This window comes from Nicotiana sylvestris, chromosome 1 (genome assembly GCF_000393655.2).
Source record: "Nicotiana sylvestris chromosome 1, ASM39365v2, whole genome shotgun sequence".
Classification (NCBI taxonomy): domain Eukaryota; kingdom Viridiplantae; phylum Streptophyta; class Magnoliopsida; order Solanales; family Solanaceae; genus Nicotiana; species Nicotiana sylvestris.
In genome coordinates this window covers 148,568,010-148,583,767 of record NC_091057.1, presented here as the reverse complement: position 1 = coordinate 148,583,767, position 15,758 = coordinate 148,568,010, and the positions used below count along the sequence as shown (strand labels likewise).

The window sequence follows — 15,758 nt, the reverse complement described above, 5'->3', positions numbered from 1 at the left end:
TACGAGTAGCAATTTACAATGTATTGAATATGTTTCATTTCATATAATTTAAATTTATCTTTTTGAATATTTAATCTTCTATAGACTTTATTCTTGAGTCCTAACTTGGTTAATATCTTTCTACTTGTGTGATTTATATTTTCTTTGACTTTGCTTGATTTCTTTTACGTTGTTGTACAATAGTTGATGGATCTATACTCTAGTCATCTTTCATTTTTTTTTAATTCATCATCCTTTAAATAGTAAAAATATCTAAAGAGTGGTGCTAAGTCCTATAAAAGAATGTATGTTATTGCATTTTACTTCTATCGGTGAATTTTACATGATATTTAAAAAAATATCGAAAATTAACCAAACCATACCGATATCGAAGAGAAACCGGCATGATTGGTATGGTTTCGAAAAGTCTAATTTTGGTTATACATAATAGAATAACCGAAAAATTGGTATGATACAAATTTTATAAAATAATCGGCCGAACCGAACCATTGACACCCCTAGCTGGGAGCGTTATGTATACCAGTAAATCTCGTCATATATGACGAAGACATAAAACCGTTAGGCAATTACTCTCTAGAGGAATTACCACAATTAATTATGTAAAGTCAAGTGATAATGTGTCGGATCCACTTACAAAAGCCCTAACTAGAGAGGTAGTTGAGAAATCATCAAGGAGAATGGGACTGTGGCCGAGAACAAGTCGTAGTGGCGGTAACTCTACCTAGAAGACTGGAGATCCCAAGATATAGGTTCAAGGAGATCAAACAAAGTCATTAATGACGGTTCAACATTATCAACTAAACTTTTGGTCCATTCTCGTGATGAGACAATGTTCAGTACCAAGAATAAAGCATTAAGGCTTTTTAATGATTTCTAAATTTGATACGGGGTATATCAAATAGCGTATATACGGGATGACACGTTTAGGAATCACCTATGTAAGTGTGAAGTGTTAGCCACTTTAAGGAGAACTTTGTAAGACCAGTTCTCTACGAACTTATGAAACCAGGCGGTATTCATGGCTGAAACGAACACAACAATGAGAACCAAAGATGGTTAAGGGTTGGTTGTGTGACTTGTGGTTGTATAGGTATACACCAAAGTTCGACAGTTCAAAGATATCAAATCTACCGATTGATCGAGTATATCTGACATAAGTTCACTACGGAAAGTTCAAAGGAAAATCTACTTATCCAGATGCAATTAATTCTTGCTTGCGAATCACACAGTTTTCCTGCATACTTCCGTGATATAGCCATTCCCCATTCATGTGGGGGATTGTTGGGTTTTTATGTATTTAATATATTAAATACATAAAAGAGGGTGAATGGAAAATGGAGGGAAATGAAATTTTTGAGTGAAATTTTAAGTTCCCCCCCTTGGCAAATGGACATTGTCCCATATTGGAAGAGGAAGAGGTTTTTTATGGGTATATAAGCAATTGCTCTTCTTCTAGCTCTTAACGAGTTGAGAAAAAGACAAGCCTCGCGCCGTAGTCGTCGCTCGCTCGGCTTCGGCTTCTGCTTCGAATTTGGTCAATTGATTGATTAACTTTTTGGACCAAATTTATTTGTTAATAATAAAATATTAATAGAAATGTTATTAAATATTTGTTTTAATTACAGAATATTAATATTAATATTAAATCCTTCAATCCTTTTTTCTGTTTTGGTAACAGAAAATTAACTATCGTCTTCAATTTTCCCTCTTTATTTTTGAGTAAATAGTCACTTATGTAATGACATTTATGTTGTGGCCGTTTTGCATAAACAGCCGCTCTGAAGAGTTGTACCTCTTTAGATTTCAGCCCAACTTTGGCTAAATACAAGGCTATTCTGCTCAGAATTTCCATACGAATTTTCTGAGTTCTTCTCCTTTCTTCTGCATATTTTAACTTTAAAGAAAACAACAGTAAGTGTGATTTGCTATCGAACTTTGTGTTCGCTGAAACATTGAGGTTTGAAGTACCACTACACCAATGTGTAATTCGTTTTATCCTGGGAGGAAATAATCCATAACCTTGGGTACTAGGAGAGGATTAAATTCCTTAAGGAAACACTGTGAATTTAGTGGGCTCGAATTGATTTTTATTATTTCGTTTACTATTCTGTTTATATATTATTCTGCTTTGTTTTTTCAGAATTAGTTTGCAAATACAGTTTACTAAAATAATATGCATAAATTTCTTAATTAACCACACTTTATTGCATGCTCCGAGTAAAAAATTGCCTGTAATTTTCTCTAAGTTATCAAAATTTTCCTTCCATAAATATACTATATTACAACTTTGTGGATGAATAAAGTTCCGCATCCTACACAAACATAAAAAGAACCTCTAACCTCAAAACAAATGACATATATTCAAAAGATACAAAGAGAACTAATTAATGAAAAAGACCAATAAGCTCTCTACTATGTATTTTGTGTTTCAACTAAGAATGGTTTGAATGTCATCAACACACCAATTGCCTCAATCACATTCAGCACAAAGAAAACCACCTGATCACCTGCATTTGAGATGACACAAATTTACTTATATGGAGTCAAACATAAATAAAGGAGAGAGCAAACAACTTGAAAGCGAAAATTTGGCAATATAATTCTTTGAAAGGAAGCTGAATAAATTACTATGTGCAGTATAAACGAGTATCTGTCTTATGTAATATGGAATTAAGAAGGGGCAAGAGAAGTGACAGAGTTAGCATTTTGCAGTCAGCGCAAAACCAGTACAACGCTACAAAACTACTAGTGTCACATTAGAAAATCTCTTTCTTTGTATCTCTTCATCGCTGACAGCTGACAGGACAAAGGTTCCAGGATTCAGAGGTCAACGATCCTGGCCTCAGCGATACATTGAAAAGATTCTAACAGTTAAAAATATGCTCTCTGAATAAATATTTGGATAAAGATCTTGAAATATTCAAAGCTATACTCATACAGTTCACACCATTGCTGATCTGCAGTGTGTAATATTATCCACCCATGACAGTTTTATGCTTCTAGCAAAAGCCACCACCCCTCATTCCACCAAGCAGAGGCAAAAACTCTAGGTACTGTAGAAATATGATTTTAGCAATGAGTCATTACCTGGAAGAATGGAAGCGTCAAGCCTTTTTTGTGCCCAAGAAAAGCTGCACAAATCAAGAAAAAAGGCGACAATTTTAGCTGCAAGCAAATAGATGAGGCGTTCCTATTTCTAAAGCAAAACCAGGTAATCTGAAAGTTTCCAAAGCAAATAAGTAAAACACATTCTGATTTTCCAACCCCCGGTATTATCACCGGAAAAAGAAGATAGTCTGTCTTAGACAACAAGATCTATCACTATACTACGTTCTTAAGTCCAATTTGCATCTTATTCTTAAATGTCATAGTTGTGTCTTCGAGGATCGGAATCAAACTGTTCAGTAAACCTTCCACTGCTTTCGGCCGATCTCTTTGAGGTGAAATCTTAGAGGTGCTTTTTCTTCTTGGATATTTATTTTTACCATGTAGATCATATGAATAAGTTTATATAGATTGCAGATTCCAATTTTAATGATCTTACAACGACGGAAATAAAAGCAGGTGGTTGCTACAATTTAGTTGTTTCGATACACGATGCTTCAATATTGGCCACTACAACTTGCCATGATCACAATAACTTGAGCTATTGCATTAATATGGTTCTACTAGTTAAATGATTATTAAACCATAGCAAATCTGGAGAATAATTTTGTAGTAAAAATTTTTTGTCGCATCCTCAACCATATGCTACAGTATGTATTAACACCATTTGAAAAGGTTCCATCTTTATTAATGTCTTCACAAGACTAAAATGGAAAAGCATCTTTTCATCCACATCATAAATAATAGAATTTTTTTTAATCTAATCAATTAGAACTAATACAATTTATAATTAGCAGAAACAAATGCTGATTGATAAAACAAGTAAACTCACAGTGCTCCTCCCCCTGCAGGACCGAGAGCTTTAAAAATTGACATTGCTGTCATGGCAATTCCATTAGCAGCTCCCCTTTGTCGCTGGTTCTGTGGTTGTTAATCATTTAACATCAGATCGAGACCAAGCGAAGCATATTGCATAATGACACAGTGCTTCTGCAATTGACAGTTAATCTTTTAAAGGAGAGAGCAAAGAAGAATTTACCACAGCTTTGTTTTGCAATATGAACAACCCTGTTATGATAGAGATCTGGAGACAATTCAAAGTCAATGTTAGAACTTGAGGTTATGAATTTCAACACTAGGATGTAGAATATAGTTCAAGTATAGTAATTTTGCTTCCTTATGAGTGGTGTACCATATACTCGTGATAATAGAGAGGTCTACTTCTCTAAGAATATCACATTCACTTCCATATTTCATTCATCATCTCATTTTTAGTCTTGCACAAAGTAAATTACAGAAACCAGAAAATCACTTACAGACAAAGCATTCTTCATTACGGATGCAAAATTTATTGCCAAAGAGAGAGCGATCCCAGACAGCATAGCGATATAAGGGTAACTTGTCAACAAGGGAATTGACAAAACCTGATCATATCAGGGAAATTAAGTTAACCTTTCAAGATTTTCTGGAAGCCTGGATAGAACTCACAAGTTATCAGATTGTACAAGTCAAGTGCTTACTCCTGCAACTCGAGCAGCGATGATAGGGCCAACATACCTCTCAACCAACGGATATAGAGTTAGTTGGAAAACTAGAAGGCCAAACCCTGAAACACCACCATCAATCCAGTATCCAGTATCGTATAATTATATGAAACGAAATATATTAATAGGGCAGCAGATAATTCAGATGCTTTAAATAACTTTCTGCCTGAGCTAATTCAACAGATCACCAATATAAAAATAAAATCCCTAATTGTAATTGACCTTATAGTGAATGATAATACACTAACATTATGGAAACACAATTGTGGTCTAGTATTCGTTTCAAGAACAAAAATGTTAGCATAAATAACTGATAACTATGAAAACTAATCATGTGTGTTGCAATCACAGCCTACATTGAATTAGTTCTCATTTAAGTGAAAAGACCTTGACATAGACAAATCTTACAACAGGGGGCTTAAAGAGAGAGGAACTAACAAGTTATTTTGTACTATCATAGAATTTGACTAGCTATATTCATAGATAATTTGGAAAAAGAAGACAGAAACCTAAAAGAATTAGTAAGAGTGCTTCTGAATTTCTTACCAATCTATGTACTTTAGCCACATTTGATGGATCAAATGTTACTTTGGTGAAATACATAACACAAACTCATTTCTTTTAAACTTTTGATTAGATATGACAAGCATAAACAAATAATTTTAGCGGTTACAACATCTATAGGGGTGAATGTTGGAAGAGATTGGTTGGAAAAAGAAAAGCAAGCAAGGTTCATATATCTGTAAAAGAATATGAATTACTAGAAAATCAGCATGTACCTGAGATTGATAATACTTCACCAACATCAGCAGTTGAATAGCTTAAGCCCCCAAACTTTCTGGGGCTCACAGCCCATAATGAGAAAATCTGCAGAAGCAAGTATGTTTGGGATGATAGAATAAATTAGTTATGTAATGTCCCCGGTGCCAGAAGATTGAAAGACAATCATGATAACAATCATGATATACGTATTAATTAAGTTTACACGGGTGGAATCTCAAAAACCTACAAACAAATTGAACAGGATCTTTGTATTTTGCAACTCATGATAAATGATACACAAAGATGTTCTTAGAAGTCGTAAATCCTCTTGATATGATCATTTTGTTGTTTGCTTTCGTCATATACCCCTAGAGTTGCAAATAGCATAAAAAGGGCAGCCCGGTGCACTAAGCTCCCGCTATGCACGGGGTCCGTGGAAAGGCCGGACCACAAGGTCTATCTTACGCAGCCTTAAATCAATGAACAAAACAATGACTACACAGCACCAGGAATTTGCAATCTTCAACAGATTAAAACTTGAACGTCAGAACTCAGCACTCATAATATCTTCATAGATATGGAAAAAGCACTTTACTAAAAAAGTTTACAGTGGAATGTTGGGGCCAAAAACTTTATACTGGTAGAATATTGGTAATGGAACATTGCCCATTGCTGTTGCTCACCTATCCTCAGAATGAGTAGTAAGTAGAATGTTTATTAAGCTTCTGAAAGCTAATGAACCTAGGCTTTCTACGCAGAAGACAGAGCTGCAGAATTGTAAAAGAGACGGTTCTTTTGTCGTCAAAAAGAGAAACCCTTTACTTTCATAGTATTACTGTGCAGCAGAAAAAAATTTGGCACATAAATAACATGTACGCCTCAATCCCAAACAAGTTGGGGTCGACTAATATGTTTATAAAATTTGAAGAACAATTTACACATCCGAACAACCGAACCCCGGTCAGTACTGTCGGAGGGTTCTATGATACAACCCACCAGATCAGCATAAAACATAAACCAACATTGTCCCTTAGGAATATCTAATGCATTGCCTAAGGATGAAAGTACAATGTGTTTACAACAAAGTCATTGCATGAAAACATGCAACCAATGGGCTTTCGGACCAGAGATATGCATAGCTTTATCTTTCTTATAAAAGAAGATGCCTACCATAATCTGTTAATGCAATGATTTATCCTACAGTAACTTAATTTGGGTGAGAAAATATAGTATACCTCATTATAAGCCATATCATGAAGAGAGAAGACACAGTATAGTATGATAGATGACATCAATGGCCAGTTCTTAAAAAGGTTTTCTTTTGGGGCTGATTCATTTCCTTCTTTTGTATCAGGTGCAGCCTCCAGAGCCTCATATGAATCTTGAGGTGGCACGCTCGATTCATGAATGTGTAATGTTTCCTGCAATTCATGAGCATTAGGGATGAAATTCTATGATTTAACACAGTTCAACTAAAACTGGGAAAACCAGAAAAGATACTGAACAAAGTAATGAGAAACAGAAAAGGGAGAGAGAGACACAGATATTAATGTGGTTAGAGAAATTCAGAAACCTATATACATAGGTAAGATGAAGAAATGTTCCATTATGATTAAAGAGCTTCTCATCATTGAAACACCAGAAATACACCCTATTACAGCAACTCCTTACCCTACACAACACAATGCCACATATGTAGAGGCTGAAAATGAAACTCCCGACACATTCCTCCACTTCACCCTATTACAGCAACTCCTTACCCTACACAACACAATGCCACATATGTAGAGGCGGAAAATGAAACTCCCGACTCATTCCTCCACTCCACCACCCTATTAGAGGTATATAACGCATATTGAACATCCTAATTATTTTCACTTCTTTTAAATTTGAACACCCTTGGGGAAATTCTTAGTTTCGTCACTCCTTTCAACATGTTGTAGACTCCCAGCACAACAAGAAAAAGAACTAAGGCAAACCTTGATCTGTCTCAGGGGAAGTTTAAATCAGAAATGGAATTGCAACTAGAACAAGTCCTTCCCCACCCGCCTCACGAATGTACAGAAGCCAAAAATAACTCGAAATATTAAAAGGAAACAGATGTCTAGACGATTCTCATTCTCACCAACACTGGAAAATAAAGTAATATGGTTATCTGAAATGATATGTGATGATTGTCCATTAAGAGTTTATGCAAAATCCAAGTTAGTTTAGGAGGTGAAATACAAATTGTCTGACTGCTAACACGATTAAACAGTATGTGCCATAGACCCAGAAATTATTAACGTAATCATGTAGATTTACCGGCAGCCAAAATGAAGCAATAGCCACGACCAAGGAAAACAGTGATATGATTAAGCAAGGCAAGAAGTAGGGAAATCTGCAGAAAAATATCATATGTTGGAGTCAAGGAGCAATTCAAGCAGCAAAAGAAGATATACAATTGTGAAAAGAAAGAAGCATAATACCTCCCAAATATAGAATCCTTAGCGAATATTGACGGATATTTCTCTGCAGGCTTTGGTAAACAGGACATTTAGAGAGCATGTATATATGCTAAGATTTGCGGAGATACTTACAAGTAGAAACACAAAGAATTTTAGGCTATGAAATTTCTCTTACAATTGATCATAAAATGACTAAACTCTCTTTCCCCAACAGGAGGAAGGAATACAAAAAGAAAATAGCTAAGGAAAAGAAAGTACCTGGGCAAGGAAGCCTCCTAAAGCCGGGCCAATAATCAATCCGATTCCCCATGCAGTACTAATCTGAAACAATTCAAACATACAAGAAAAATAAAACAAAATTCCATAAAATCCACTGTCTAAATGGTCACTCAGAATTGCATTCTTGCCATTTCTTGTCTCTATAAAGTTGTCTACAATCCTCTCATTTGTTAGAAATTATTTGTATAACTGAAAATTAAGGGCATATTACCGTAGACATTCCCAGTGCTTGATATTCTTCACGGAATATTTCAGCAGCATATGCCTAAGAAGGTAAGCATCTTAAGAGAATAGCTTAGGATGCAGTACAGAATCGTATGATGGTATTAAACAGATAGAATACCTTTATTGGTCCAATCAAACCATTTAAAGAACCAAGAAGAAATCGTGTAATGATTGCCATCCAAAAGTTGACACTAAGACCAAAGAGAGTATTGAAAATAACCCTGAAGCACAATTATAGTAAGAAGGTATAAACTTCTCGTCATTTAAGTGAATGAAAAGAGAACATTTTCAATAACGATTGGTCATACACTACAAAAGTGCCGAAGATTATAACTGGTTTTCGGCCATATCGATCAGCCACTAGTCCCCAAAAGACAGATGTCAAAGCTCTTCCAAGCATATATGAAGAACCTTCAGTATTTCAGGAAATTGATAAGCAGTTTTTCGACAGACCTCTGTATGATCACATATCAACAAACAAATTATGGCATGAAATAAGCTTACCTACATAACCTGCATAGTAACTGATATCTTCCTCTCTCTTTGCAATGTGAAAGTCCCTTATCTGTAGGGAAAGCGAAAATTAGTAGTTTTATGCAATCAAGAAAATAACAAAGGGGACCAATTGCAATTCTGCTTCTTAAATAAAGATATCTTGTTTTACTTAGTTCTATGTATTCGACAAAACTTGAACTCAACGACAGGCCAAAAAGGTTGATTGATCTTACCATGAAATAAAGAAATGGAAAGAGAGATGATATTGGAAGTGCTGAAGTGTTGAATCCCATGAAACAGACAAAAAACAAAATGAGTCGGAATATCAACAGATAAAATCAAAGGAAGGATCCCCAAAGGAAGCTTTTAGCAATAACTATCAAAAACTTGTCTTCAAGTACAGCAATGAAGCAAACTTGCTAGCTAATATATGAACATACAAAGAAAAGCTCTAAGAAGCTAACCTAGAATTTTTGCATACAACGAAACACTTTGAAAAGGTAATATATGTTTTACACCGCGCTACCAAGGGACAGCTGAATATTAGCGGCAGACTACCATCAAACTAGACTAAAAATTCTTTCTTAATATTAGTATGAAACTACCACTGTTATTTCGAAATGTATTATACAAGTTAAGACGCAGCAGTTCTCTCTTCATATTAGTGGCAGACTACCATCGGATATAGACCAAAAATAAATGCATCCATCAAGAATGAGATCCATGGAGTAAAAAGGAATGGAATAAAACATGTGACGCATTATATCAGATAGTTTGATATGAGGATACCTTAGCATCTTATATTGTCATTGCTCCACCCATTGCCTTAAGATTGTGAGCTTGATGTTCATATTCTTTCATATAATATAACAATCAATATTTGATGAGACTATTTGAAAAGGTAATATAGGCTTCGCACTTCCAAGGGACAGCTAAAAAAGGCAGCCCGGTGCACTAAGCTCCCGCTATGCGCGAGGTCCGGGGAAGGGCCGGAACACAAGGGTCTATTGTACGTAGTCTTACCCTGCATTTCTACAAGAGTTTGTTTCCATGGCTTGACCTGTGACCTCTTGGTTATATAGCAGCAACTTTACTAGTTACGCCAAAGCTCCTTCCAAGGGACAACTACCCATCAAAATAGACCAAAAAGTCATTCTTAATATTAGTATGAAAACTACCACTGATATTTCAAAATGAATTACACAAGTTAAGAAAACAGCAATTCTCTCTTCATATTAGTGGCGGACTACTATACGAGTAGACCAAAAATAATTGCATCCGTCAAGAATGAAATCAGTGGAGTAAAACGGAATGCAATAAATCGTGTGAAACATTATATCAGATAACTTGATGTGAGGGACAACATAGATTCCTAATTAAGAGCTTAAATTGTTTCGCTATTCGATTTGAACATACTCATTACCACCCATTCTGGACTTTTAGAACATGAACTCATATTTAATTCCTAATAATATCAGATTTTCGACTAAGTAACTGTTACATAAAACAGTAACATGCTAAACATTGCGCAAACTCTACAAAATGTTACTGCACCCATGTCAGATCCTTCAAAATACATTACTTTTGGAGGATATGACATGCCCGGTGTACTAAACCCCTGCTATGCGCGGGATCAGGGGAAGGGCTAGACCACAAGGGTTTATTTTACGCACCCTTACCCTGCATTTCTGCAAGAGGCTATTTCCACAGCAATTTTACCAGTTAGGTCAAGGCTCCCCTTTACTTGGAGGATTGCACCTGGCTATATTTGGGAGAGTCCGAGCAACATAGGTAACATGGCGTCTGATACAAGAATTTCCAGAAACTGATGAATAAATCAGAACTTTTTCTATGTCAAGTGGTGTAAATAACAACATGGCAAGTAAAAATTATTAGAACTTTCGGATAATCAGAGCAATTGCTCGAGTTTTAGACAATTTTTGCTTATGCGATAGACATAGTACTCCAAAGCAAACAGTTGGATTTTGTGGCACTCAAAACTTGATAATTAACCACAAAATATCGGTCATTTCTGAGTTTGCATAAATATATCAATCGGTTTCCTTCTGGAAAAGTTTCTAAAAGGTCATGTTGACGTGTAACTGGTTGATTTGATTTGAAATATATTAAACAAAAAATAATCCAGGTTGACATATAAATATATTTAATTAGATAAAATAAATTGGTAGTTTTAATTTTCTTTAGAAGCTTGTCATTCGTAATTCTTGCTTTGGAGATGTTACTCCTTTTTATATTTAGCAATCTTCTTTCTGTAGTTTTAACGAGGGAAAACATTTAGAATTTAGAAGTAGCAATTTTAAATCTTCGAAATTCAAGAGAATGAATTTGGACTTGCGAAGTGATATATACCAATCAGATTAGAATAAAGCCTTCATTTAGAACGCGATATCATAATCATGATTAATAATAATGATTTTAATAACGAGTTAAATAAAGAGGATTAAAAAGAAAACTGATGATCGGAAAACATTATACAACACAAGCGGCATATGATAAAAGTTTTCTTAAGTGACCGAATAATACTACGTAGTAATTTTTTTGTCCGCATGAAAACGAATTACTTTGAAATGGTAAACTTTTGCTTGCTTTCTCCACCACATAAAACTAAATTCCCAGCAAAACAAAGAACAGAAAAAACACAAAGGACATGCTACTATACGATAAAAACTTACTCCTGTATGTATGTCAAATCAAATCAAATAATTTATGCTTAACATTTAAAGATTAAAGTGAGAAATATCACTCATAAAAAAGGAATATCACTCCTGACTTTTTTTTTTTGGTTGCTATTTCATGACTCTCACTCAACCATGATCAAGTCATAAATGTAAGTAAGAAAACAACATTATCTTGTATTTTTTATTCGAGTACATTTTGAGAAAATGATACAACTACTAAAAGCTTGGCCACTTTCTTCTTTTTCAGCTCACCGCAAAGCATGGTAAGGGAGCTGATGAAGTAACCAATGACGATATACTAGGTTATTTTCTTTTTATTTATATCTAAGTCTTGGTGGATAGAGTTATTATATATTTTATTGATAAATTAATCGAGATGTGTGCAAGCCGTCATTATATTAAAAAAATGATGATGAAATGAATGGCTATTGATTACCTGTGCCAAGTATCACAATCCATATAGTGAAGAGCTCCTTAATGGGCAAGCCACGTTGCCCAGCTTTGTGCAGATCCACTTTACAACCTGGGCAATTCTCGTAGTACTCTTTCTTATTCAGCAGCGTCTCCTTAACTCCCTCTAATTTGCCCGCCATTTTTGATGAGAGGAGAGAGGCAAAAGAAGAAGCGTTATTCTCTTCGTCTCTCATGCACCAATATATATCCACGCTGATATTTTGGAGAGAGAGAAGTATGCTAATACTTCCAATTCATTTTAACTATATTTAAATACTTACTCTCACCAAATATTTATGTCATAAAAATGAATATAAAACATGAAGGGGAGGCTTGACATATGTGATCAAGAGGTCATGGATTCGAGCCGTGGAAACAGCCTCTTGCAGAGATGCAGGGTAAGGTTGTGTACGATAGACCCTTGTAATCCGGCCCTTCCCCGAACCCCGCGCATAGTGGGAGCTTAGTGCACCGGACTGCCCTTTTTAATAAATGTAAAACATGTCTTAACTCCTATATATGTAACTTTATCACTTAACTATGGTTAATTAATATGCAGATTCACTTTAATTTTTAACTGCTAAAATTAACTTACTTGAGTTGATATAAGCTCTTGTGAGGTTTTGATATATTCATTATATGGCATTTTTTGTCTCCCCTAAAAATGATTATTGAACCATTAAGAGAAGAAAAAGAAAAAAGAAGGCAGTGTGGTGCACGAAACATTTCATGTTCACGCAATTCGAGAGGACCTCACCCCAAAAAGTGTGATATAAATAATCTACCCTAATACAAGTATCAGTGGTTGATTTCACTGTTTGAACCCATAACCTATAAAGTATACGGAGATAACTTTACCGTTCTAAGACTCCCCTTCTATTGAACTATTAAGAGATTACTTAGAAAATTGTACAATCAATTATTAAAGTACTGGTTGACTTGAAGAAAAACAACAAATGCTTTTTTAGTTTCTTAAAAGGATACTAGTGCACTTATTTTGGACCTATGTGAAGAGTGCATAAACAACTTTGGTACATGAACCAAAAATTCAAGCTTGGCAATCACTCAACTAGGAGAAACTAACTAATGACGTAAAGACGCCAAAAGTGACTGCGACAAAACTTTGTTTTGCGGCCACAAAGTAGTTACAGGTCGCCTTCGATGGATAATAAATAATTACTATAACAAAGCAAACAAAAGCAAATCAGACAACAGCAAAAGGTATATCTCTGGACCCTGGTACAAGAGAAGTATGACACGGAATTATTGATGGCTTTGTTTATAGAGTAGTTATTTGATTTTGGAAATTTAATCGGAATTATTTAGTGAGTATATTTTTATTAATAAACGTATTGATTTATTAAAATTAAAATAAAACATATGGGGTTTAATATAAAATATGTATTTGATTTTACCCGAAATTAATTGGGATAAACTTTTATTCTCAAGTTTAATGGCTAAGTAATGATTATTTAAGATAAATTACTACATAAAAAAATTTAAAAGTAAGCATGAGGTAATTTCAAAATATACTTGATTAAGACTTCCAAATGAAATTTCTACTTGTTAAAAAATCTAGTTGTAAGACATGTGGTGGCTTGAGAGAAAGAGGAAGGAGTAAAACAACACCTTCATTACACTGGGCAAGAGTTATCCCATACAAACCTTTGGGTTTTAAGTAGTGTAAACTATAAAATTAACCGATTGCTAGCCTAACGGTGTATAAAATATATATTATATGTACATAATGCACATATAAACAAACAAAATATATATTTTGTCAGCTACTATACTATTTTTGAAAACGACTAAAAATTATACATTTTTCTTTTAAAAGAGTATCCAAATTAAGGGGTAACTTGAATCTATACCCAATGTAATGTAAATTACCCAGTAACAAAACAAAAGCTAATCTAGTATCAACAGTTTCGAGCTAAAAGTAATGAATACAACTAGTTGAACTCATAGAACCTACCGTAAATTTGTCCTTTGTGAACCGAATATTCAATTGAATTTTGGGAATTTTTCATAAAGCACCATCTTTTTGGTCTAATTAGCCATTTATAGATACCATTTGCTATATTACGTGTTATAGATACCTTTTATGTTTTTATACAATGTATTCCATGTATTTAAGCTGTTGTATTCATTAATACAACCAAAAATATAGGCGTAAAAACTGGAATTCCAGCTAAGTTTGACATGTATTTAGCTGTATTCAAGCGACATTAACATTAAATACAGTAACATATCTGCGCTAAAAACGGAAGAAAATCAAATCACATGATATTCTCCTAAATTAACTCAACGAACTAAAAGGATCCCTCATTAATCTATATTTGAAAGATACATAATAAAGATTATAGTTGAATAAAGAGAAATACATATGAATAATACAGTTGAATACAACAAAATACACCTTAATTCATCTGAATAAAACACTTGAATACAACAAAAATACAACTGAATACAGCTGAATAAACTCTTGAATGTAACAAAATACAACTAACTTCTGCTGAATAAAATAGTTGAATATAACTAACTACAACTGAATACAACTGAATACAGTTGTATAAAACACTTGAATACAACTAACTACTGCTGAATAAAATAGTTAAATACAACTGATTAAACCTAAATACAAGTGAATACAGCTGAAGAATACGTTCAAATACAACTGAATACAAATAGGCGATTTGAGCGATCTAGAGAGAGAAACAGCCATATGGCTTCGCCGGCCGGCGGCCAGCCATTAATTCCGGCTGGTCAGCCATGAGGCAAATTCATAGAAATCCTCATTGATTTTAGGGTAAGCGTCCAAATTCCGAAGCTTACTGAACACTCTTTCCATTTCCACCGAATACCTTAATTCATAACCGAACTTTTACAACAATTGAGAGCACGGAACTTTGAAAGCTCCGAAGCTATCTCCGGTTCAGATCAGTTTGTAGGCCGCTGGTGCCGGAGAGCAAAAACGTTGCCTTGGGTTTAAGATTGGGCCTGGGGCTTTACTTGGATGGAGGAGGTGGAAGAAGAGTTAAGAAACTAGGGTTTGTGAGAGAAGATAGTCTGGTTGTATGCAAACAGAGAGAGATTGTATTGGGGTTTGGGTAATTATGTGAGAGAAAATACAAAAAGGGAGAGAAAAATAATATTTAGCATATATGGTGCCTTAATTGTAGGATGTAACTATATTTAAATTTTTTGCTATAAAGGATAAAAGGTATTTATAGGATGTCATATTTTAAAATGGTATTTATTTAAAATAAATAGGGTACTAAGGTTTTCTATAGAGTGTAAAAATTCCTTGAATTTTACCCCCTTTATCCAACTCCTAATCCACAAATCAAGATTGAATGGCTAGGGCTGTCAATCTTGGCTCCAGCCCAAATGACCCACCCAACCCGTCCAAAATTGGGTTGGTCATTGATCCACCCATTTATTGATCTCAGCACTTATTGATTCAATTCAACTTAATCTAAGTAACTTTATGACCCGCCCAATTATTGACCCCCAAAATCGGCTCAACCCATCCATCGATGGTCTTCTTAGAACTAGAACTAAAATTTATACTAAAAGGTTATCCAAGAATATTGCAATGGTCATCTCGAAAAGTACAAGAAGGAAAAAGTTAATATTAACAGTTATTAGATGAAAGTGATAAAACAAGTGTAACATGTTTAAAGCAACTCTCCACGTTATCGACCGACGACTCCAAATTGTGACTCAAACGAGTGCCAATGGTCGCC

At 34.6% G+C, this 15,758-nt stretch overlaps 1 protein-coding gene across 5 annotated transcripts; it reads right to left on the bottom strand.

The window, feature by feature from the left end:
- Window positions 1-2,235: 2,235 nt before the first annotated feature.
- Window positions 2,236-12,246, bottom strand: LOC104226146 (protein ZINC INDUCED FACILITATOR-LIKE 1-like). Of its 5 annotated transcripts, none has more exons than XM_070169173.1 (18): window positions 11,993-12,245; window positions 9,881-9,982; window positions 9,091-9,131; window positions 8,867-8,927; window positions 8,671-8,773; window positions 8,481-8,583; window positions 8,349-8,402; window positions 8,117-8,179; window positions 7,880-7,929; window positions 7,716-7,791; window positions 6,647-6,832; window positions 5,429-5,516; window positions 4,626-4,711; window positions 4,422-4,529; window positions 4,145-4,189; window positions 3,938-4,026; window positions 3,088-3,131; window positions 2,236-2,507 (listed from the first exon to the last, which is right to left on the bottom strand). In XM_070169173.1, exons 2-18 carry the CDS (start codon window positions 9,885-9,887, stop codon window positions 2,413-2,415), a joined length of 1,299 nt encoding a protein of 432 aa, XP_070025274.1. In that variant the 5' UTR covers window positions 9,888-9,982; window positions 11,993-12,245; the 3' UTR covers window positions 2,236-2,412. The 5 variants fall into 5 exon arrangements, with proteins under 5 accessions (XP_070025274.1, XP_070025280.1, XP_009776344.1 ...); XM_070169179.1 differs by having other exon boundaries at window positions 9,647-9,982; window positions 11,993-12,244; XM_009778042.2 differs by lacking the exon at window positions 9,881-9,982 and having other exon boundaries at window positions 11,993-12,246.
- Between the last annotated feature and the right edge of the window lie 3,512 nt (window positions 12,247-15,758).